The 27,394-nt window shown below is 34.2% G+C and overlaps 1 protein-coding gene across 3 annotated transcripts; it reads left to right on the forward strand.

Annotated features, from left to right (window-relative positions):
- Positions 1-4: 4 nt before the first annotated feature.
- On the forward strand, positions 5-27,257 carry LOC117330731. 3 transcript variants are annotated; one of them, XM_033889183.1, is made up of 3 exons: positions 5-221; positions 5,419-5,728; positions 24,055-27,257. In XM_033889183.1, the coding sequence occupies exons 2-3, from the start codon at positions 5,433-5,435 to the stop codon at positions 25,463-25,465; spliced, it is 1,707 nt and encodes a 568-aa protein (XP_033745074.1). In that variant the 5' UTR covers positions 5-221; positions 5,419-5,432; the 3' UTR covers positions 25,466-27,257. The 3 variants fall into 3 exon arrangements, with proteins under 3 accessions (XP_033745074.1, XP_033745077.1, XP_033745076.1); XM_033889186.1 differs by lacking the exons at positions 5-221; positions 5,419-5,728 and adding an exon at positions 8,773-8,936; XM_033889185.1 differs by lacking the exons at positions 5-221; positions 5,419-5,728 and adding an exon at positions 14,381-14,780.
- Positions 27,258-27,394: the final 137 nt, after the last annotated feature.

Here is a 27,394-nt window from a genome sequence, read left to right on the forward strand (position 1 = left end):
TTTTCTTGGTCTCTCGTTTTATAGAAATGATAAGTCTTTATGATATTCAGACGCCTATGATATTCATCTTGAGTGGGACTTTTTCAGACTTCATTCTCATTACTACGACATAGAAAATGTCGTACTTTCTCCACATCGACAGCAGGACGTAGACCCGGCATCATATCCAGCAATAGATCATAGTCTGACCACACCCGACACACAGAATTCAAATAAATAAGGTAAGTGTATGAAGCGCTATGGAATTAGCAAATAAGCAAATAATGCCTTTTCTGGCTTGTTTAACACGTAAAAGGAAATAGTTATGGATGATCTTTAACTTGATTATAGACTTTTTTTATCGGCGTGTTCGTGTTTAGTACCCATTTATAAGATTAAATTTGAGGTATAACTAGTCTCTGTAAAGACCCCATGTTTTTCCAAAAATGTTTCTCTTTCTTTGTGGCAATGACCTTCTGTAAGATCAAATGGAACTGAAGAAAATGCTTAATGTCATTTTCCATATACTGGTGCTAATACTGATTAAATCGATATGAATTTCCATGTTAGTTGTTCTACGACGTATTGATATTAAGGTTTAAGACTACGTGAACTATAAGAAATTCTAGTGTCGAGCATTTACTATGTAACCAATTCTCATTTTAAGGCTCGAACAGTTATCTCCCTTCTCATGCATACCTAACACTCCGATCGATGACTATTGATTAATTACTGGAATAGTGTAGTGGTTCAGATTGGCGGAGTGTGAAAAGACAAAGTGTTTGACATTACCTTTACCTTATCTGAATTTTAAGATGGTAACGTGCTATTCATAAAATCGTTTTGACCTTCAATGACTAGATATAACCCATGTACATTATTAACATCAACATACCCATAAACAACTGTTGTACTACATATGTATTATAATATCTTGCTTGCTATAAGCATTTCCATTAGCTTAAACAAGTTTGTTATCAGGCCATCACGTAAAAAATGACATCACTGCTTGTTAGATCGCATGAAAATAGAGCAGCAATAAAAGCAGTTGTTTTAGAGGGATTGTGTACAGTAGATTAAATTATAATGATAAACTTTTAAAATGCTTTTCGGTTCATTTAGAGCATTGCCCGCTGTTGTATTGTGTTATGAATACATAGCATTAAAAATAAGTTCAGGTTAAATATTTCAATATGTAACAGGAGAAGGACTACGGTAAACCACATGTTCATTTTCCATGGTTGTAGTGTAATGGTGGAGTATTGACAGCAACACATTACTGTTATTTTATCATTGATATTGGTAAAGAATTGTTATGATAGAAAATGTTTCATCTCTGTATCATTAGGAATATTTTATATCAAAATGTTAACTCGGACATTCTTTTTTATTCTGGTACAGAATTATCGGGAATTAACGGGAAAATGGAAAATATTTTCTTTTAAAAATGCAAGCACCTTCAAATTATAAAGGAATTATCAAAATGTCAAGAATATGGCAGGATGAGTCGCTGGAAGATACGTGTCAGAACAAACATAAGAAGTGAAGTTAAAAGAAACTATCAAAAGAAATTGAGACTAGATAGAGTAGAGCCGGAATTAATTACATGTATACAGCTGTTTCGTCCTTTAAGGACTGGAAAGTGGCTCTAAGGGCCTAATGTGTTGACGAAGAATTTCGAAATTGGCCGAAAGAAATATAAAAATTTGGATAAGGAAATACAAATATGTGTGGCAGAATTTTTAGGTTTAGCTTAATTTTGACATACTATCTTGGTTAAATGATCAAAATTAATTGTTATTCAATTAAGGAAACAAAATAAATCTGTTTTTATAAACGTGAAACGCCCCACTTATACCTTATTATCTTAAGCTTTTAGAGCAATCTGTTTTAAAAAGAAAATGACTTTAATTCGTCATATAACGAATCATGACTATTTGAATAAATGGGAGGTAACTGGTAGAACTAGAAAAAATATAGATCACAGTTGTCACGCCTGCCTTTTAAAATATATATCTTTCGTTCACACAATAGTTCACGTATCATCGTTTTCTTATAGCCATGTACATATATTCACAGGAATTTACACAAATTCCCAAACCCTCCACGGATTATAGTGATACATATAGTATATTGTATGAACCGGCTCTTGATATTTTTTGTCCCTGTGCACATAATAGAAGATCTAGCCTGTGTATAATCTTACATTTGATAAATCAGAACCTTAACAAGTCAGTCATGATATGTGTTTAAATTCTTTAATTATCTGATTGATAAAACAATTGATAGAACATACAATGTAAATAAACTCACGTCGTCGGGTATTTGTTGATCTTTCAACTCATGAAGTAATTTTTTTTTAAATATACTAGTTGATGTTGAGGCACTGAACATGTTTAGATCACCTAATTTTTTAAGATAGTTGTGCTTAAAAATGTAGGAAATTAGCGTTTAATATAAAGTGTATCTAAAAGTTAATTTTGCTTTCGTACAAATGTCTATAGCGTAAATATGGTTATAGCCTTATTCGAGTTTAGATAGAATTAGTTTGCAGCATTTCAAATACAGTCATAATTCAACTTAAGCTGTTTACTTTCGTGCAATTAAAATTTGCAAAACGTACGTCATATTTATGAATAGGAGTTATATGATACCGCTGAGAGATTATCACGAGCGGTTCTCAAATTTGTTAATAATGATTGCAAACTTACAGAATGTAACAAACATGTAAAAGGTACGTTACTGTTTACTATTGAAAGATCAAAGGGTGTACTAGATCATAAATAAGGAATACAATGATTTTGTCAAAGTTTACTTACACAGAGACTAGCCTTATTTGGCGTTATTATCAAAAGTCTGTTTGACATAAACAAAGGTACTTATGTTTATCTATTCTTTGAGGTATGTGTTACATTGTATGAAATGCAAACAATATTTCTAAAATCTTGGCTGATGTTAGGTTGCCAGTGTATACATAAGCTTACGCTTTGGTCAACCGAGTCAGGTGGACAAAAACATAACAAGGCAACATAATTTACGGTACATCTGACTTACTAATGAGATAGGTTTTTTTTCTGTACTTAGTTAATATATCTATCGTTTGAAGCTGGGCCAACTCTGGAAGAATATTTTACAATAGCGTTCCATATAGCAAAATGACATCAGTGAATTGTTTACTTAACTTCAATGGAATGCATTTTAGTTCTATATACATATACATCCTAATATTATATAAGGTTGGATTTTCCTGAATGCTCATTGGTTATCACGTCTAGGGTATTATTTTGAGATATTGACATGATATTTCTGTTTATGACGTCATAATCATTGTGACATCAGGATGCCCTATGCAAATTTCTTGTCAAGATAGATATACTCGATTCCAAGCTTTTGTTAACAAGTTTCATATCTAATATAACAATCAAGAACTTTTGATTCGGTCATTATGGTTTCATACCAAACTGGTATAATCTAAAATAACTGTATTGACTGAAAGCAAATATTTTAATTCTACAAGGTCTGTGCTACGCCTTATCAACTTCACCAAATGGATAAATATATATATGTCAATTAAGATAAGAATTAATAATTACACAAGCTAACCCTATACATTGAATTGATATTCAATTATTCATATCTATGATAAAACAGAAATAAATATTGAAACAAATGATGTTTGGTAGATAGAAAAATCATAGAAGTGAAATGTCATATCCGGGTTTTACTTCATATGATGCAATGCGTCAGATATCATATTGTACGGTTTACGTGTTATATAGAATATTCATGCAGATATAACACGGCAGAGAGCTGCAGACAGCTACTTTATTATAAATAGAGCGCTACTTTAGTCGTCTCTATCTAATTCTTCTGTCTTAGGTTTCCAGATTGCTGTGTATTACACTGTTCTCTTATGACCATCTGCACGCTATCTGATGGTAACGACACGGCTTTGTTGAACGTCAAACAAAGGTTGGTGTCTTTGTTAACTGGTATATAGATAGGTATGATCAGGGTGTATTGAGCTCCACGCTCCAATGACGTTGCACCCGTCACCTGAATATTTAGGAATACCTACTAACTTAATTTTACATGTTATAATATCATTACTGTCTCAGAGTCTTGCGTTTCGAAGGGAATCCAATATGGTGCCTCAAGGATTATATTTTCCGCAGTGGATTAATATGTGATTTAATACCAATCCTCGATGGCTTAGCATGTTCTATATGCATACTACGTGTACAACTGTACATTGTGTGTCAATATGATTGAAAAGGGTAAAATTGTGTTTTAATGTATTGTTATATCAAATTGTGTTTTAAATCACTAATATAATTTCATTATACTTAACAAAGCTGATGATATTCATAACTTGTCATTATTTTGCTTAATTATACAAATATTCATTACTGGCTATGTTTAATGTTGTAGGAAACATTCTTTGGATGCAGTCCAAATACTGTTAAGAATATCTTTATACATCGTATCGTAGTTCAATATGGAGTGCATTCATAATTTCTATACCTTGATTTTGAATTGTCGACTGTTTCAGTTATCTACTAAAGATTTATCAAACGTAATAGAAATGTTGCATTCTTTAATCATTGCTATTTACCCGAAAGCCAAAATACCATTTTTCTACAAGTGTATAGTACGTGTGCTATAAGATGTTAATCAATATTGTGATTTATCTTCTTCTGGTCTCATATGTGCTTTCCTATAGAAAAGTTCAAATTAAAGAAGTTTCTTACTTAAAGGGATGTTGATGAATCCAGCCTGTTAATTAGTCTTATCATCACACATTCTTGTATAATTTGTATATTTGTTTATATTTTTTTATTTAAATAAGATGGGATCAGTTACGTATGTTGCATTAATAAATATTTAAGGGTTTTTTTTTCATACGGCCGAACACTGCAGCTGTTTACCCAACAGTGTTTGCAATTATAATTTTTGAAAGGCGATATGAAAATCCATATTGTCAGTGAAAAAGAATGCAGTATACCTGTAGTATATGTCATTTATATGGTATAAATGAAAACATGGCGTGTGCCTATTCACTGGTATTTCTGATTATTAAATCAATAGATATAATCCTTTGGACAACCTTGGATAACTGATTAAAATTGCATGGATTTGGGTATATAGAAGTAAGTAATTAAAATGCAGAAGAAAAATCGATGGATTATAGACCATCGACGTTCTAGTGTTTTATACTGCCAAGATATGTTCCACCTCGTTCTGACAGGGAACTGTATATGCATGTAGTACACAAAATCCATGGATAACAATACAATGATTTCTTCGATACTGATCCACACATTTTATTGAAGAACACTTTAAAATGTTAAACATGGCTTCAGATTAGTCTACAATGAAAGTAAATAGGGTAACAAATTGAATGATTTTTGAGTGAACGTTGATTATCTTTTTGCCCAGCACCAACATGTGACATGAGAGAGAAGTGTTTTCTGGACAAACACGATGATGGGTTGGAATCGGTCAAGGCAGCCTCCATAGGTTCATCCTCCGTTTCCCTGCTCCCATCACTGGTTCCGAGTTCTGTGTCGTCCCTCATCTCCTCCCTGTCTCCAAGTCGGGCTTTGGAAAAGGAGAACCGTCAACTTCGCCTGCAACGAGCCAATACAAACGACTTTAATGCTATGCGCATGGCGAACCTTGTCCGGGAAAGGAATATGGATAGCCAAGCTTATTATAAGCGCGTTTCCTTCCTTCCACTGAAAATCAGGTATGGCCGTTTTTGTTCGATGCTCTCTTCTAATGCTAGGTTTTGGTGCTTGTTTCGATCTACTTATCAACAGCACTATTGGGTTTAAATGGTAAGCTAAGGTTGACAGAAATAGGAGGAAAGTTTGCTAAAAGTAATACATTTATATGGTACTAATGTTTATGTATAGCAATAATGCCATTGAGGTAGAAGTGGTTTGTAAAAGGGTTATTGACAAGTAGGACTGGGCAGAAAGAGAATGCAATAACGGACGTTGTGCAATGGACAATTGAGCATAGAGAGTAGACAACAGAAAGTAAGAAATTCTGAAACACTATACGCCTGATTACTAAAAGACATTTAGGACAACCTGATAAAATTTAGTTGCACTGGTTGCATCTTTTTTTCCAAAATTACGAAAATGGGTAGTTTAGGGTGAAGTAAATGTGTTTGTGAAAGGGGGCTAATTGAAGTCATGAAGAACCATGAACTCCAATGCACATTACAAGGCAAGACTTTTCCTCACCATGAAGTACAGAATTTATTTCTTGTTTGGTTTGGTATTGTTCTGTCATCACAAAAATGTTATTCAGGAATGTTTCCTTTTTGAGTGGAATCGTCTTCATGGTCGCTTCAAATTGCCATGGCCCCGGAATATTGGCATAGATAGATATCTGATCCCTGTTCACTGTCATCATCTTTTTAACGACTTTGGTGTGTCATAATCCATAGTCTGCACCTGATTGGATGAGAAATGGTATAGAAATGAGGGAAGAAAAAAGTTGCTTCTTTAGAATCATGGAATTAACACAAAAGGTACATTTATATCATCCTACATGCAGAGTAGACTGTATTTGTTAACAGACTATGTGGCTAATTAAATTAATTTAATTCGACCTTGACCTCACTAAAATCAAATGAGTTTCCTCAGTTTGAGACGATATCATAAACATAATGTAGACATTAACAGAGCTGAGTAAAATTTGAATTCCTGGAATTATAAAATGTTATTCGTGAAGACATGAATACGAAAATAAACATAAATTCTAGAAAAAAATATGTAAGTGTAAGAAAACTAAAATTGTCTTATCACATATATGTATACCCCCCTCAATATTCATTTATACTAGAAAAAAGGGAAGGTGAAATTTCGGATTTGAAATTAATATATCAATTAATCAATTAATAGAATCGGAGAGAAAGGACTAAATATCAATCATACAAGTTCAATTTGTTCCCTCAACTGTTTTAGCGAACATGTGAGAAACTCCAAATAAGATTTTTCGCATATCAATTCATATTATATATTCGTATTAACGCAGGACATCAAGCCGAGCCTGAGACTTCACGTTTTAGATAGATTGCTTTGTGACCGGTCAATGAAAAATTGGGAATGTAAACGAATCCTTCATTTTGGCCATACTTATGTAATTGAAATATATGAAATATGCAATATTTGTTTAAACGCATGTTTACTAGTCAGTATTCTCCGTTGTTTCTATTACTATTGTCGTGCGTATGCATATCGCAATAAAACTTCCTGGTACATTGAACTTTAAACAGGAGTTGCTTCCCCTTTTTCACGTATATTATCATAAGAAGCAAGACAGGTTCTACTTGGTTGTACCTTGTATACGTATGCGGATTTATTTTATTCAATGGATGTTTTTTTCTTGAACAGATAAATTTATTTGAAATCAGTTGTCAATGATAACAACGATGGCATAATAAAAGTATAGGCCGTCAGATATTCTAAGCAAACTAAATTTCATCGTCTTTATCGAATGAAGGTAAATCTGACTTTTATACTCTCTATCTAATTTACCTGGTCTTCGGTCTGTTTAAGGTAAAAACTTCCATGCCACCTTAATTCTTCAAACTTGATTATATTGATGCATATTGTTTACCAATATCTGGTTTTGTCACTATGTAGTTTGTTTTATGTAGTCTGTGGTTTGTTCGATTGTTTACTTGTTTATTTTACCATTCGCTACCTATAAACAAACCTTATAGGGCATTAGGGGTGTGAAATATTGAAGAGCGCGTATCAACATAATTGAAATTCTAAACTATGAATATAGTTATGACAGGGTACCATTATCGTTTATAACATCTCTCAGGCGTTTTAAAAAGACGTATTATGAAAATAAATTACTTCCATAGACATACTGTATTGTGACTGTTTATCAATAAAACGCTTTTTAATACGCCAACTAGTATTTGAATAAGTGATTCAATTTATTTGTACAATAAACTTTAAAATAGTGTATGTATTCAATATTCGGCAATAAAGAATAGATCGTTGAGTGATTGTTATATATATGAATATAAAGTTCATGTGAACTGATTAGTTGTCTTACTCTATAATTATATCAATATGACAAGAAAGGCATGAACGGGTGAGAAATTCTGTTTTGATATGTATGAAGACCACCTTATCAATACAGATTATTGTCATATTACTAAACCAAATATAGATTATATCACACAATAAATATGAACAAAGAATTACACATTCGTATAAGCCGTATTTGACACTCTTAGTATATATTTACCGATCATTTGTAGTTTGAATGAAATATTTATAATTAGCTGCCGTTAAGAAATATGAAAAAATATAATTAAACTGTATTCGAATATATACTGTAAGAAAAAATATCACCTATGAGCGAATTCCTTACAGACTGAACACCATTGATTAAGTAGCATTGAATTCACCCTGTTCAATCCCGTGTTTGTATCAATGGCTGATAGATCGGGTGCCTAATCGGCCGATCTATCTCGATGCCTTGTTAATTGCGCTGAAAGCAGTCTTATTCTTCTGACCTATCTTAATAAATCGCCAGACTTAACACACTGTTTCCATAATACTAAAATAACTGTGAAAATCGCCACTAATCCTACAATGGATAAACCTATTGAGGTTGTGAATTCACCCGTTCTGATAAACACCGCCGTGTTATTTAACGTTGAAGGAAACATAAGGGGGTTTAGGATTCTATGTAATCTCTTGAGTCTAGCTATGGTTATACGGTATAACCTATTACACTCCGGGTATCAGACAATCTCGACCTGTAGTGGCCATGCCACCCGAAAGTGTATATGGTTTGTGTTTATCTAGAAATCAATGTAATGGGGACTTCAGTATCTTTGCGACAATATGTGATATTCTTCTTGATAATGATTTGTCTACCTGAACATTACAAATGACTTGCTCTCGAATATACCGGTAAGTAAAACAATAAGTGAACAATTGTTCCGAAACTTTTTTACTTTACCATGAAGAAAGTAAACCAAATCTTTTTTCCTATACAAATGTATTTACATATATACATACAAATCTATGATATCTAATTTCGTATATGAATTATTTTGATAAGCAAATTACAAAAATGAAATATGATATTTGATAAGTTATCAAAAGTAATATTAACAGATATTACTAATTTGATATATGTGATTATTGTTGAGTGAACTCAAATTTCGTTCATAATTTCAAAATTAGTTACAGGTAGAGAAAAGACATTCAACTTCATGAAATATTGTTGAATACGTGATTTATTCAAGTAAAACAACAATTATAGATATGAATGGTGTAAAAAATATGATTAAATAATTCATTCTTGCTTGTAAAATGATGTTATCAGCCAATAAGATAACAAAATGTCGTTTCCGTTTGTAACGTCGCTTTTGATTGGCTGATACAGAGGTGTAAAATTTAAGAGGTTGAATCCGTCAATAAAAGTGACTTCCAAAAGGATTATATATAGTAGGTTAAATCATAAGGACTAATTTGAATATTTTTATGTTATTGAGCTACATGTATGACACAAAAAGGAGTTTACTCTAGTTATAAAGCATTTTGTCGTTTATTTAGAGATATTTAGAGATATCTCAAAAATATCAAAAAACATTATATTCAACTTAATCCTTAAATATTTCGAAATTATTTAGTGATTTCTAATAACGTTCACCTGTCCAAAATACGTGATCATTTTAAAACAAACCATTTTACAATGATACTTTATTATCCGCATATATGCTATGGAGTATATAAAAATTACGTCATATGTGTGAATGATGATCACAGATATTGAGGAACTCCTGTGTATCTTAGATCATTAACTTCCTAATATTCCATAATACCGCTGCTTCACACAACGTCCGATCACATTATTTTGTAAGACTGACTTATCCTTAACCCGAAATAGCCGTACCTGTCTGTTTCATTGAAACCACATATTTTGAAATGTGACAGTTGCTCATAATTCGAAAGGTACCTATCGGTACATTTCGTTTTCATATTAAGCGCTATGACGACTGACCACTCAACGTAACTGTTATCTTCAAACATTTATCGAACTTCTGTTTGACGGAAAGACAATTTATTGATAACAATTATATGACACTATACAATTATTCTACTTTGGTGAGATCATGATAAGTTCTTAACAACCTTATAGATGATATATTTACCAAATAAATCATAGACTAGTAGAAATAGTACATTATCAACATTACTATATCCGAGGAATTAGGCTACTCTCACATGTTTTTGGACTTTTCAATTGAAGTTAGACATACGTAGAATGTACCCGCAGAGACATTTCCTTGTGACGTCAATACAATAATCAATGTAGATTAGAAGATTAGTAGACTATAATCTCCCCCATATCTTATAATTCGGTTGAGTACCATGGACGTAGTCCGGCCACTTTCTGAACATTGACCTGGATAGTCAGATTGTGTGTGTCCAGTGGAACCTTGACCAATTTGATTTTTGTTTGTTTGTTGTTTTGTTTACTTTTTTTATATAGGGTATTGATATACATTGTATTTAGGGTATACGTTTAGAGTGGAGCTCCATGCATCCACACAATTCTATCTTTCACTGGGCTCTTATTTGCCTGTAGGTTTTTTTTTTTAATTTTGTTTGTGCAATGGTTGGAACCTTTGCGCGCTATTGTATATGACTACATCTAATATATTAGTTCTACCCAACTTTATTTATCCTTCCACTTCTATCAACATGTGTACAGTGGACCCATGTACCTTAAAATCATTTTCAAGCGTTTGACTTTATATATAGAAGCAATGTCATTCCAAATTTATATTAAAACGTAATACGTTTCATTTTATAATAAAATGTCGTTCAAGTTAATTCTGTGCCTTCATGTTTACAGGATGATATTTTTATAAGTCCTTTGATTGTATTTATATATTCAAAGTATTAATATAATTCCGGTACAATACAGTATACGGTACAACTGTTTCAGATATATAAGATATATATTACAATCCCTGTATATTCGGAGAACGACGCGACAAACCTACACAACTACATAAACTATGTAACAAAGACAGATCAGAACCTGTCTTAAATTATTAGATCACCGATTATGATGCATGACAATGGAACAATTGCGGCGTATTGTATGAATATGTTTTTTATATTTGAACCCGGTGACACGCGACCATAACTAAGTATTTGTCATCGTTGGGCGACGATAGGTAGATATCTCATAGCCTGATGAATGGCGGAGTTCTTAATTGATCAAATGGTTGATTTACTTCTCCTATGGTACTTAAGTTCAGATAACTAGTCCTGTTCATCGGCAATCCAACTAGTCTACGTATCAGTGCAAATGTTCGGTATCACGTTTATATTTTATGAAATATTGCGTTTTAGAATGTCAAAGAACAATTTGTGTTGTTTATAAAGGAAGCAAACAATCAGGAGTCCGATGTATAATTATGATGTGTCTACCTTAAGAAGTGATAAACTATTGTAGGGTGCGTTCGTGCTGAAATCATAACCTCCTGAACGAAATAGGTGTACATTATAACAGCATTAGGTGTGGAAGAGCGACTGGATTATTGAATATAGTATTAGCAAATGTGTTTTAATTGGCCATTGATCCCCAGGTACAAAATGGTGTAATTCTGTATCATTATCTACGCTCCTATTAGAAAAAAATGACAAATAATTGAGTGTAAACGATTATATTCACGCTGAAAAGCGTTTGTCATTCAATAACCTAGTTAAAGATAATGGTTTCTGCTGGAAGTTTGTCAGAAGTTCCTCAGTTATTGTTTTAGCTCAAATATGTTTGTTTGGGGTTTAAAATCCTCGTAAAATCTTGAGAAGTCAACGAGTGTATCTAATGATAAAGAAACAAGTGACTTAAACTCATTCTTATTTTTCTAGATAGTGTATGCATGTAGGTGTTTACGTCAGATGTCTACATAACAGAGTATGCTATCAACAAAGCATGTTTTATTCCGGATTTATTTTCCGCCAAAAACAGAATGTGGCATTAGAATATTTTATGTTTTTCTTAATCCGCTGGCTTAAACTTAAGGTTTAGATATTGATAAGTCGGTTAATATTTAACAATAACTTTGCTTGTTGAACAAATTAGGATCTTGTACCGTAAAATAATCGTTTTTTGCTTGATATTTTTATTATTCTATTTTTTTTAAGTTATGAACAATTGTAGTTCTACACTAAATTCAGTATCGATAACAATTATAACCATGAATGAATAAAACAGTGTATGAAATAAAGGTTTCGGCAAACATAAAATAAATGACATTTCTCTAGCAAAATCTGGAACATTTTATGAGTGAAAAAGTCACGTTTTAATGTCAGCAAGTGCAACATTGTACCGTCACGAAAATAAATTGACGGAAGTTGCCAAGCACAAACATAACCCTCTTTACAATAATTCAATTTAGTGATTCAATTGTATTGGTCGTCTGGATCGTAAAATACAGTTATATCGAAATAATTCTCCACTATATTTTTACAGAACGATTAACCTGTCAGGTACTATCGATTTAAACATTGAGTTAATAGTTACCGCGATAGTGTTGCATTGTTTACACCATAGGTAGCCACCTAAACTACTATTGATTTATCCTCTAAGACCTGAATGGTTGACCGTGTGTCCCTGTTAAGTATCTTTCCCTCACGTCCAGGTAAATTTGTCCATGGACAGGATTATACGATAATCCTATTCCCTGACCAAAAGCTCCTAACTTGTATTCTGGAGATTAACTAGACAATCTCTCTAAACTAAATATGGTGTCAGTGATGTTTTCTACCAGCAATAAACCACATATCAAAGGAGTGTGATATCTTAATTCTTTTCATGTAAAATTCGAACAAATTTCATATTTCCAACTTTCAAAAGGGGAAGATTAACTTTAAGCAAAGAATAGTGCAGGTTAAAAAATGAATATTGAATATACATGATTAAGTATGAACGTAATTTATTGTAAAAGAATGTTTAAAGCACTTAACGTTGTATCAGATAATGGCTCAAATCACATTAATTACAACATTTCCTAGGGACAGTACTTTCTGGTAGTGTTATGTTGACAAATTGAAATATGTTTTATGAGTCTAGTATCAATTCACGGGTCAAGTTCTTTAGTGATTTTAAAGTTACCCAGGAACGTGTAAATTGATATGTAACATAAATGAACAGGTAAAACCGACGAATAAAATATGATTAAATGACTATGTGTTATTAAAAGAACGATTTAATTAATGTCGCAATTGTGCTCTAGTCACACATTATGACTCAAAATGCCCCAACAATTTTCATTGAATGAAATTTTCATATTGGTCAACATGAAATATAAACGGCATTGCGAATTTATGATATATCTGTTAATCAGTTTGATAACACGCTTGATTTATATTACAATATATATATATATATATATTGTAGAGATAGAGTACATGTATTGTATAATGAAGCGAAAATGATCTTGAGTTAAGTTTACTAGATCGTATTGTGTGTCCGCTCTTGCATACTTCAATTCACTCCATTCACGTCCATAAAGATAAATATCTTTCAATTTTATGCGATAAAATTAACACGATTATGTCATTTTGCACGATAGTATTGTAAACCAGTAATTTTATCTAGCTTAATTTCAAACGAATCTATAATAGAGATATTGACGGCATTTTCAAAGGACGCTCGCCATGTATTAAAACATTTTCATTACTTTAAATACCCAAGTGTCAAACCCGTAAATAAATAACACGAAAAAGTCATTCATTTGATAAATGTTTGTTCCGTGACAATATATTTCACTTGCATACATTTTTGGCCTAGAATTGACCTAGAATTAAGTTCTCCTCAAATTCATTTTCTGTTAAACATCACACCTGGTGTATTTACGTAAAGACAGATTTCATTGTTACGGGATGATGAATGTAAACAATCAGATGTGTGTATACTTAATAGACATAACTTTTTGCCAATTGTCGTGGAACATTGCTTAATAAGCGTTCATACAGAGTAAGGTCGGATACTTTCAAGAGTTTGTTTGACCGGGCCTGGTTAAGCAATTTCCTTTATGTATGGCTTCCTTAAAAATCTCCGTCCCTCTAAATGTGTCTGAATGAAGTTAATTGAGTTAGCAATAGCGTCGATTCCCTACGTGACCGGGCGGTCCATTGTTCCCAGCCTATTGTCCTTGCCTTGTTCAGTGGTAGGGTTTCTATTTGGGTACTTAGTTGGTCAATATCATCATTGCCCGTCTAACAAGTACGTCTATACAGTCTGATTATTAACACAAATAGCATGTAGGAAATTAAGAAGTGGGATTATTTAAATGTCTTCATTATGACAGTTGTAAGAGATTTGAACACTAGAGGCGTGTGCTAGCCTCAGTCTGTTGTATGGACGAGGTTTCAGAATACGTAAACAACCATATATATGGTCAACTCGGGAGATAGACTCAGAACTGCCCAGATGGCGGCTTCAATGAGATAGACAGAGGTAGTAATCGCATGAATTATGAAGTGACTTAGTGCTATGGACTATGATATACTAGTTCCAAATATGTGGATATGGACATATAAGACCAGGTGTTTACCTGTAAACATTATTTTTAGCTATTGTTATGTATGGATAAGGATATAGACTACCTGAGATCTTATTGAAGTGAATGAATAGAGAAAAATTCGGACGGATCACCAAGTGATAGATTATCACATTGTCACCACTATGACTTGGTCTATTGGACGAGCATGGATGGGTGGCCGACTCCCGTAAGTATATATATACATCTTCTATAAAGTGTCGAAAATGACAAGCTTGTATTCATTAGAAGCTGTCATAAATCTTGTTTTGCTAATTCCTGTTAAAATGGTTTTTCATGGTGATAGTGTGTAGCTATTTCAAAATGCTCTACCTTTAATGAGTAAACATGTGAGTTCATAATACATAATCACCTAGCTTCAATCTAGATATGTCCTTCAAATGGATAGGCTAAAAAATAACAGTACCTCATTATTTCTTATGACAAAACACATTGTATGAGAATCTTTTCTAAATTACATGATGAATTTATACCGAATGAAACTCAAAACTAGGGCGATAAACGCACATATCTCGATCGTTAATGATCACTGAGGAATTTATTAATCGCCGGGTAGTAATCCCTTATACATTGTATATCTAATGTTTATTCACTGTACAGTTGGTCTATATCGTCCACTGGTTTTATTAAGAGATAAACAGAAGAAATATATGATTTTATCTTCGTTCGTACGTGTAAAAAGACAGATTAGATTATTTTTGTTTTCTGTATATTTGTCATACTCGACATGACAGAAGAAAGGTTCAATTCTATGATTAATCGTTATCATTAATCGATTTATAATTAAGCATCGATCACGGGAATAATTTTGCGGCACGCTCTTCAACAGTCTCTCTGACACAGCTCTGTTGATACTGACCACTTAAATGACTATCTATGGGCCATCGGCTACTTTCAATTATACTCAATATCACTGTGCCTTATTGAAAGAGCTAGATCGTATTCACATGAACTTAGATTAAGTACATATATTTGCTACAAAGCATGCTGACAGGCTCTTACAACCGCTAGAGGGGGTAATTGTCGTCGGCGCGTGAGTAATGAGGGACATTGATAATGTCATGCGTAACAGCATTACTTTTGATAACAATACGTAGATTGTAACGGTAAATTTGTTTAATACGTCTTGAAATACACTTTACATTTTGTTGTGAATGAGGTTTGAACTTCTGCTCCCTTGAACCGTTAGAGGTGACTAGAGATCAAATGTTCAAGCGTGATGTTTGACAAAGGTATGGTTGCTACCGTTCGTTACTTTGTACATGTATCTGAAAGAGGATCAGATGTAGTGTATTATCGAACCATGGACATTTTCCTTAATGATGAATGACAGTGATGGCACACACAGTAGTTTGAATACATAGAAATATCTGTGTTTTCTATATATACACACTCATGGTTGTTTATGACTTTCACTGACGCCAAAGGTGCACTTTGTTGATAAGCGGTTTCCTTCAACGGGAATAACGCCAAATTGGACTGGACCGATGAAATGTACGTGGGTGATATAATCGGTTAAACTAATTACTTTTTACAAACAGATATCTTAATTTTGAAATGTGAAACCGACGGACTGAGTTGTAGAGAGTAATGTGCTCTTTCTGGATACTGAATCATTCGGAAATGGATAATACGGTGAATTGTTACATGGGAAACTTTTGGCTGGCTGCTAATCCAGGTAAATAGAAAACTCAAAGGGAATGTTAGAGGTGCTACTTCCAATGTAGTAGATTCCAAATTAATGGAAACGTCTCAGAATACTTTACATCATTTAAAGATTTTTTCTATATCCAAATTTAACAAAATTTATCACATTGTTAATCATCCCCTTCCATATTTGAAATTTTCTTTGAAACTTCCTTTCTGAAATCACATAGTATTACCAGATGAAAGACATTTTTATGTGTCTATTTCATGTACAAAGGACTAAAACGCTGTATGATGCAGTTTCATATTGATTAATCATCACATACTAATTTATTATTACATTAATATTTGAAGGTTAGTTTCACTTGTACGTCACCTATACAAGCCACCCTTGTTTCTCTTTTGTACTTGTTCGTCAAAAGATAACAATTCTTCACGGTCATGTCTTGGGGTGCTTGGTAGGATATTGTTTACTCTATATTAAGATTGTTTAAATGTTTATTGCTTGTGTTAATTTGTCTGATGTCATCATACTATATTTTCCTTTAAACGATTTTCCTGTTGAAAGAGACACTTTCATCCTATAGTAAACAGAAAAACGGTTACAAATTACTTCAGTTCAAGCACCATTCAACTGGTGATTGACAAATACTTAAAGGAACCTCTCGAGATGTATGCATACTTGAGACTGTACTTCTTATAGTTATAATTACCGAATCACGTGATAGTCGTATATTCGTGATGTCAAGAGTTCGACAAACATTGAAATCTGCCGGGAACAATGTGAAGTCCTTATTGCCTTGCAGATGAAAAGGCACCACGCGGAGGTTATTTGTCTACGATTTTAACAATTGATCATTCTCTTTAATTAATCTCAAGTTTATTTGTGTTTTATTTGTCCTCTAAAACTCAATCAATTATCACATATTACTAAATTTTCTCGAAAGTCAAGAATATTTGCAGAACATATATACAAATGACTTTTTTTTTTTTATTTCATGAAGTTTCAGCTACATGGTGGTGAGAAAAACCTTGTATGGCCTGAGAGTATAGTAAGTGGGGACCTTTAACTTTGAATTATACCTGTAGAGCCGAGGAAAAGAACTACTTGCTATATGCCACTGCATACTCGTAGGGGGAACTAATGAGGGATCCTCTTGAGAAATGAGTGTCCTAGAGTCGCGTTTTAGGGATCACTAGAGAACCCATTATACTGGATATGCTACATCCCTTTTGCAACATTTGGCACGTTTATATAAATATATATATCTTTTGTCTTATCTTCCTAAAAGTCTCATTCTTTCCGTAATTTTAATTGCCTGATAAGCCATGTTAGAAAAATGCAGGTACTATAAAAACCGGGTTATAACATTTCAGTGAGATCGCACTTTGAAGTGATATTTCTGTCGGTAAATGGTCATGGCCGCGGAAGCAAAGTCCTATTTAAGCAAACAAGATTGCAGTTTCATTCGTACAACACGGTAGATAGTATTCACTTATGACATAATCAATTTGAGTTGATCTTGATATAAATTCATTAATCCCCAAATGGATTTTTTTAAAAGTAGTTTTATAAATTGTATTTACCTGAATCAAACTTCCAATTATGTCTCGTCTCAAGTTGTTATAGAAGTATTATTTGATTGTTTGTATTAAGTGCTCGCATAACGATTCCTCCCCAAAGTATATATAGTAGGCATTGGCAGTCTCGTAAATCAACATAACAGACTTGGCAATACATTAAAGCAGACTGTTTTCATAGCATACAATTCGACCCTGACATGTAAATACTGAAGCCGATAATGGGTTGAGGACTAGGAAGGATTGAGCTTAAACAATCGATGTGTTTATCTAAGGTCTGTATTTGTTAATGTTTAATAAAAACAGCCTTTATCTCGGCTGTTTATTTTTCTCATTTATCCACACTTAGTAGAATATTGGCATAATTTATTGACAGACAAGACATCGTTATATGAGAGTATATCTTGCTGATTATTTTTATTATGTGAAATTTTCCCATGACCATCGATGAACGTGATGTGCATTCCAAATTTTATTTTAATTTTTAGAAGGGAATTTCTCTATGTCAATATTTTCGTTTTCGCTAACGACAGAGTCTATTGATAGTTATGTTATGCATTTTAAGACAGCCACCATGCTGAAATTCCAGCACCTCGACATTGCAGCTTGACAGACGGTCTGACCATATAATACAGTTAGAGAGACACTAGCCACGAATAAAGAAACTTTCCCAGGTTCAGATTATAACAATGGGGCATTCTTTGAATTGCTATATATCTTTGTCCCCAAATAGACACATGTGAATGCTTGCAATACTGCAGGGGGTCGTTCGAAATAAGTAGCCCCAGCTGCAGGGGATCCACAATGGTACCCTCATCTTCAGGGGGTCCACATTAGTAGCCTCATGAGAACTTCAGTTTTTACTCTACAGAGCTAAGAGAATGTACAAGGGTATTATCTTCAATCAAATAGCAAAAAAAAAGGAGAGAACTAATCACATTCGATAGCCTTGTGGCAGTTAATTAAATCACCGGAATTTAAAGAGCTAATGGAGAAAAGCCCCTAAGGTAATAAACAAACGTTAAATAGTGTTAAAAGTCATGGTCATAACATGATAATATAAAACCTTTATAATGTACACCCCAAAACACAAAAGCTGTTTTCAGTTTAATGATTTTTCAGTCTTCCACAAAATATTTGATAAATTCTTGTATTCCCTTTTTGAAGTGATATAATTATTTGAATGTTCACACATTTTTCATATAGTTATATTTATTTATTTTTAGCTTGTGAATTAATGAAAGAATAATTCGTTTACGTTTACATTTGGACGATATTAAGTTGACAGTGCTCGACTTCTCCCGATATTGAATACGCATTCTAATAAAAACTCTTGACAATTGATCTTGCGTGAAATATTGGGGTGTTTTAGCTCGTGTTAAGTTCCATGTTTTGTGTAACAGGACACCAAGGGAAATGAACATAACAGGTGAAGAATGAGATTGTAATCTTAGAAATAGGGAATCCCACAAAGGTAGCAACAGAAAATGTCTTATATTTCTACTCGATGCAACTCATATTCCTCCGGAGGTTTAAGTTCGGAAAATACTAATCATCTTCGGTTTCATATCTTGTGATTACAATGTAAGTTATATCCATTGTATTATCTAGCCTGCTACTACACTAATAACAAGGCAAACTCGAAAGCTACTTAGCCAAGGTTGTCTACCTGACAGTTTTCAATATACGCTCAGAAAGTTGTATGGCCATCGTTAATCTAGTTCACTACAATAGTATTTTCAGCATCAACACCGATCTGGTATCGTTGTTATCTACATTTGTGTCTATGTCTTATCTCTTTTGTGGCTTACTGTGTCTTCCTTACTTTGCTGATCTGTCATTAAGACAAAAATATGTGTTATTTATGAACCCATTGCTATGATGAGCAGGCTAAGCTATATTATTCTGTCTGCCCTGTAGGTAGGACGTGAGGATTTGTAGGAGGCAACTTGATTTGAGATCTTATCTGTATATGTATTCTACTTTCTTCTCCTAATGTCTCCATTGACACTTCCTTAAAAAAATACTTTTGGCCTTTACTTGAGCGGTTGCCCTTGTGAGGAAGACATTCGGTTTCGTTCCCTGGCCGGGACAAGACATTTAAGGATGGTGACACACGCATGTATCTCACACACGTCTTTGTTATAAAACCTACAAGTCTAATATTGTTTAAGGTCCTCCCAAAAAGCTAAGGTAATTTAAGGATGGCCTCACTTGTGTGCAAGATGCATGCGTGAGTCGTGTGGCTGTGGTATGTTTAGCGTTTGTCCCTAGTGATAGCACGGAATCTATGCCGACTTTATAGTGCTAACTAAGTATACTGCCAACAACACCCAACAGGACACCCCATCCGGTCACAATATACTGACAAGGGGCGACCAGTCGTCCCACTATCAAAGATGCTGAGTGCTAAGCATTGGTACAGAAACTACCATTCTATAGACTCTGGTATGTCTCGGCTAGGAACAGTGCCAAAAGCCTTCCTCATAGGGGCAAACACTCAACTACAAGCCAAAATAAGGCAGTGTCAAGGGAGACATTCGGAAGTTGATAGAAAAGAAGAGAAAAGATGAAATCCCAAATTAAGTTGCCTCTTACAATCATCTTATCTACAGGGCAAACCTTTGATGAACGTATTGCTTTGATGAGCTGTTGAGAATACCCAAGAACATGAACCATGTGTGCCCTTATTGTACCGAAGGATTATAAAGGCTTATGTGTGGATGAATGTAATGTTTATTGCTCTGCTGGGCTATATTGGATGATGTATACCGATGCGGGGCCTCATATGACGTTATTGCGTTGATGGGCTTAGCACTTTCACGTGACCCTTTATGACGTTGTTGTGTTCATGCATTAAACAAAAAACGATTGGAACGTAATTAGGATGGGTGTCAGTTGCCTTGAATTCGACTTCGAGTGCGGAAAGCCCATGTTATTCCATTTACTGCATACAGTTATATGCAATAATAATTTAGAGGCGTCCTACCTGGGATTTATTTACTTTATTCATTTAAATAGCGAGTTTAATATAATATTCCCAAATACGGGTTTCCATACTACGTCCACGATACCTGGTCAGGTGGTTGATTTGGTCGGGTGCTGTTATGTATCAAATATCTAAACACACCTCCGATAGTATATATATAATAATTATTTCGTCATTTGACTTCCAACTCGGCTGTTAATTTCTCTACCTGGCTTACACCTTACTGATACACGGGTTTTCTGTCCGTCGATAACCTACAATTAGTCGATCCTTAATCAAACTTTCTTGTTTGTCCAGTGTAACGAGTTTTGGATTAAGTCAATACGTGGGTTAGGTTCTGTGACATGTGACGCCAGTCAGTTATCGGTTTTGCATTATAATTTCTGCTACCTTTGGGGCTACATCTTGGTACATTTTGTGAAGTGTGGCATTTAGCAATATTCAAGTTTAAACAGCATATGTCATGTTGTCAAATGCAAGAGCGTGAGTTGAATTGTTCAGGGTTCATGGACATTTTTGGTACATTTTATCGTACATGGCATGGGTGTCTACTATATTAATGCTACGGACTATTTTTAAAATCTCGGGAATTATATATGACGAAATCGTTGACAGCGTCTTTAATGGCAAGCAGATGTGCGACTTGAGCGGTTTCAAAATGTTAAAAACTTCAGACACGACACAAAACGTCTGAAGATGACATGAGAGCGTATTGCTGTATAGTTTAACTATGAAATGATACAAATCTTGGTGTTTTTGAAGTGTCAATCACCTTTTAGAGAAAAAAGTGTTCTTGATAAGTTAAATATTCTCGATATTTCTCAGGGAAAAGACATTCGCCGAATCAAGGTTAGTAATGAATTATTGCCTTGTCGTATTGTCCATTATTGCAAGAGGTATATATATATGTATGTATGTAATATAATATCTGCGTATATCTATAAGGAACGGCACTATTTTGTGGTATAAGGTTGGTGTTGGTCAGAATTACATGTTCTTCAAAACAAATGGGAGAAAGCGGTTCACTAACTCGTGTGCATCTGTCTATCAAACATTGTCGATATTACACGTATTAATTGCGAACATCTTATTTGGCAAGCAGAAATAATTGAATAACGGACCTGTATATAGGTTTAAGTCCGTGATTGAAGGGAATCTACGGTTTCAATATAAAAACATAAAATTCAAGTGTTAAGAAATGCGGTAATATGCCATCGACGAGACTAATACAAACAGCCTGCAACACTGGTGTACTTATGGTCGTGCAGAAAATCACGTCAACCTTCATGTATTGTCTATAAGGACGTGTACTGTATGGCTTTCCAATATCTGAGTGCTGTTAATATGCTATGTTTGCTTTATACGAGTTGTTAAATATTATGGTTTTTGTTTTATTCTCTATAAAAAGGGTTAACAAAAGGGGGCATATATCGGCGCCTTGTAGTCCGGTGCTAGTAGTTTATTTAATGCAACTTTCGATAAATAATATTATTTCTATATTTCGATAATGCCTTATGTTCCGAGAGATTTTGTGATACTTAATATTCTAGCTTAAAAATCAAGGAATTTGATATAAAAAAAAACAAAAAGAAAAAAGAAAAAAAAACATGTGGCCTTGTCAGGTTAGTGGTAAGTAACCGAAACTATAGGCATTTGATTAATTCTTTCCATTGACACCTTCGTTATGCTAGAAGAAATGGATTTTTAACTATACAGTAGTGAGAAATTGCCGATATAAACCATATACACGAAAGGGAGAAATCATTTATTAAGCATTACAAGAAGAGAGGATATTATTGATTCGTGAAATGTCAGGGAGAAATCATTATTTAACGTTGTATGTGACAGGAGGAAATGGTTATTTAACATTGCACTGCACAAAAAAAAATGTTGATCTTTGATTGCAAAATATAAGACTAATAATTAGCAATCATGGTGTAAGGTTTAAAGATAGAATTATTCTACATCATATTATCGGGATCAAGCATTGTTTAATGTTGTTAAATAGACAGAAGTCATTGTTAAAATAATATGATTGGGAAAATTAATTATTAACTGTTGAAATGAGGGAGAAATCATTGGTTAAGGTTACATGATAATTAATTGCTTTCCGCTGTTTGCCCTCTGTTTGAAGCATTCAGTACTATCGATTTATTTGCTCTGCTTACAAGCTTTTGGGATAACATGTTTAGCTTCTAAAAATAATTACATCGATAGAGAGGCGTTCAACCTTCAACGTGACAACACGTAATGAAAAAAATCCAGTCTTGTTTCATGTATTACTGTTATATCAAAGTTATTATATAGGAAATAAATTAATAAATATGATATTTACGATTGTATCATGTTATATTATAAAATATTATATTATATTACTTGTAGGGTCAAATTTCACTTTGTGTAATTGGATTGCAAGATTTCAGTTTAACTTAGCAGTTATGCAAGCTTACTCCAAAGATATGCTAACTCATTTATCCGGAATCGTTCGGTACAGAATATTGTAAACAAAGTAATTTTCTCCTAATTATAATTACATATTTCTTTGTTTTCAGTAGAACTTGGCCTGATTTCCTTTCCTACACCAGATAAAGATAATGAAACCGTTTACTTGGCACGACCTTCTTGTAAGGTTGTAATCGAGTGTTAACTTAATTAATCAGGTGTGAACACTGTACTGACCGTGTTCATTACACCACAGGTACCTATAGAATCTCGATGGATGTTGATCACAACATCAACAAACGTACTTGCTCTCGAAGGGGTCGTGTGTATTATGAAATGCAATGAGTGAACTTGTTTACTTTGCTATTCCGAAAAAGTTTTCCAATTCTAATAACTAATAAATCATTATTCTATATCTCGTTTTGTTGGAATAAGATATGGAGTTTAAAAATGCAGACTCATTTGTCATGTCCGCATTAAATTATGAAGATTATAATCCTTCCAACTGCTTGCCTTCGTTACACAATCTAACATCTCGGCCAGTTCCGTTAAGGTTCGGAATCCTGCCGAGGTTTGACGGAACTGTCCGAAATTCTAGGGCTTCCTCAATCTGACACAGAAAATGGACTCACTACTTGCACCAAAACAACATCTTGGGTCGCCCCAATCGTTATCATAACTTGATGACACTGGCTTTTGGATAACATTTGAGTTCTTCATTTCGATTGAGTCTGCTGAGAATTTGATATCTTTTCCGTTTCTAACCGTTTCGTGTGTGTTTCAGGCAGGTGACGTTTCTGAACGAAGATTTGGGCGGGCACAACACCAATAAGACCATGATGGGTATGCCAGGACGAGGCAAGACCGGTGTCCACCTTAACACTGACCAGTGGAAAAAGGACATTGACCGTCAGGTCCATTCTTGGATGAAAACCAAACCGGTTCATGACAGTCAACGAGTCTCCCCGCGTCCAGTCATTTCACCTACGTTTGATGGATCAAGGAAAAGGCGCCAAAAACGTCATCGGTTGCGAGATGCAGAAGACATTATGGAAACTACGGAGTCGGTAACAGGGGGAAGCGAGTCTATGGTTTCTGTCAGTACGGATTATACCAAGCAGTCGAGTACCGACACAAAAACTTCACAGAACACAATGGTCAGCAAGACGAACACTAAAGATAGGAAATTCAGTCGATCTTCAGACGATCTGCTGGAAACTCAGGAAAGACCTGGAAAGCAAAGTGCTTATAATGAAATAGAATATCAAAAACGATATCGTAGGATTTTTGACCTGAAGAAACATCTTCATTTTGTGAATTCTACATGTTTATCGGGACAGAATATTCTGAAGAAAAACCAGCGTCTTCCGCCGATGAATGGTAGTACAAAAGAGGAAATGGACCTCACGGCACCCGATCTTCTAGCTATAACTTCTGTACAAAAGCACAACGAGCCGGAATCCGTGGTCCAGTTTCCTCCCCCGTCATTAGTTACGACCACACAACTCACCACGCACATCTCACCCACCAAGGGCCTGGAGGACAATCAACCCGATAATAATACCAGCAATAAAAATCAAAGTGCTAGCACACCGGAAACTGTGCAATGGCAGCATACGAATCGGAAGCCAGAGCTCAATGTTTACGACAAACTTCCTAGAATCACAGGGAAGGGTCAAAAGCGTCCAGGTGCAGAACAACAATTGACATTGTCGGATTATCGTGTTTTACGAGAAAATGAAATTCGAAATAGACGGAACAAAAAACGTGGTTCAAATTTTCATAATGAACGCAAACATAGTACAATTGAAGAGGCAGACTCAGCGTGCAATACCCACAGAACAGACTTTGATGGTGAGGCAGAGGCGCGGCTCTTAGGAGGGAGGGCGGGGTCTCCAGAAAACGTGGGGGCGGGGCAAGACTCAAATAGAAACGGCGAACAAGTTGAGGGTGAGGAGGAGGAAAATGAGGATGATCAGGCGATGGATCAGTACGAACAGACACCCGGAATGAAAATCCGTATTCATATAAAATATAAACGTGATCATCTTGATGACGTCACAGAGGACAGTACAGACACTGAGGATATTGACGTTATGAACACGACGGCACCGAATCATAGAGTGGGAGGCCGAATACCGGTCAAACATAGAACGCAAACTAAAAGGAAAAGTGTAAGACAGGTTTCAGAGTGACCACAACTTGGTGATAAGTGCATGAACGTTCGTTTTGGTATACATGTTGCTCTCGTTGCATGTCGGTTTCTTGGCACATTTGTATCATTATCATATTCATTACATGTACGTATAGAATAAGATTGTGGTGAAACCGTAATCACAATATGAAGTAATTAAGCAGTATACACTCCATGTTATTGATATATCGGGAATATAATGGTTAAACAGTTCAAACAACTTTCCTTAAGGTGGCGTGTCCTAGCGTTTTACTATATCTCCAGCGAAAGAAGAGTTCTTTTTCTGCATGGCATTTTTTAAACCTTGATTTGTTTCCCATATACCAAAACGTGTTCACAATAAATTCTAAATTTCACAAAGGCAGAAAAGTATATCTTATGCCAGCATGGGATTAGATCAGGCCCCGGCGTCATAAATGTTCCTTAACTTCATTATGATATTCTTTGATTTAACATTTTCCAAAGGAAAACATTACCTAATTTAAGGAAGAAACCTCTTTAAATTATATTATGAAATGTCCTTAAATTAAGGAATAGTAAGGAATATTGATGAAATTGGACCAGATGCTTTTTAATCTTACAGCAACGACATAACTGATCCTGAAAGTTATTGCTGTTCTTAAACTTTTCTGCAACAGCCTTGGGGAAAAAAATCAAAAACTTTTATCTCAGTTAAAGTGTTTTTCTAAAGTGAATACAGCAGTGAAATAATAAAATAAGCAAACAGGGAAATGATTTTCGAAGGTCTATACAGCGAGAAAGTGATGGGACACTCTACCTTAAAGTTCAAAAGTTGCAATCAGAGTCCGAAAGACTTGTTACATTCCGAAAGCTTGATTGATTAAATTTTAGAAATTTCATCATACTCCAAAAAACTTGAAATTCGAGAAGATTGCCCGGATTTGGTGCATTTAGAAAGTACTCTTTTTTTTGTTTGTTTTTTACTCGTCTTAATTTGTTATATTTCCACTTTTCACTTATAATGACGACATCGCAATTCTTTATGGAGATGGTCCCGCTAATAATGACAGAATGAAGATCATTACATTGTTTATCATGTTCTACGTACAAATAATTGGCTCCCAAAAAGCTGATACTTTGCAGTATCTTCAAAAGTAAATTTTACCCGTTTCTTTATTTCTACAGATGAGATATCCATATCTAAGGAGAGCATTTAAAACTTTGTATGTACATGCTTTTCTGAATTAAATTATTTTATTTTATTTTCTACACGAAGAAAAATATTTCAAATTCAAATCATTACACTTTTAATTAAAATATCCCAAAGTACTCCGACATATTTCTCCTAAAAGACGTCTCACACATCGACAGATTGTTGTTAAAGTAAGCAAAACAGCTTGAAATGAAACCACATATGATTTGATTCCACTCTGAGAGTATCTTGGACTATATTTTTTTCACACGTGCTAACTTTTCAATTAAGAAATGAAATTGAAACAAATTATGAACGTACGGTGAATGTATCATAATATTAGTTTCTTGACACAAAAATATCAAATTCGCGATATTTTAAATGTATTTATTTCCATGAATGTTTAATTGCTTTTTATTCGGGTTTCCTCTTGTCACACCCCAGTCAACCGTAACCTGTCCGCTCCACTGAATATACTACATGTGCCCATAGTACTTAAACGTCGTTTTGTCCATATTAAATAAATACACAACTTTATGCAGGATATTATGTTCGTCAATGGTCAATGTATTTTCTATAAAAATGTCGAAGACAATCGTTCATATGACAAGTTCGACAATAAAAATCATATACAAATTCATTTGCGTTGTCTAATGATGTTGCAGAAGTTAATGTGAAAGATACTTCGTCAAATTGGCCTTCGGGTAACAGAAACACCATTGAAGATTAAAATGATTTTGGATTCACAAATATTAATGACTTACGTCTCCGACTGAG

This window comes from Pecten maximus, chromosome 7, assembly GCF_902652985.1.
Source record: "Pecten maximus chromosome 7, xPecMax1.1, whole genome shotgun sequence".
NCBI lineage: Eukaryota > Metazoa > Mollusca > Bivalvia > Pectinida > Pectinidae > Pecten > Pecten maximus.

Bases quoted from the DNA above. Each gene is read 5' to 3' on its own strand.
- LOC117330731 (XM_033889183.1), top strand. From the start codon at position 5,433: ATGAGAGAGAAGTGTTTTCTGGACAAACACGATGATGGGTTGGAATCG. The intron at 5,729-24,054 runs GTATGGCCGTTT...TGTGTGTTTCAG, and splicing joins TTCCTTCCACTGAAAATCAG to GCAGGTGACGTTTCTGAACG.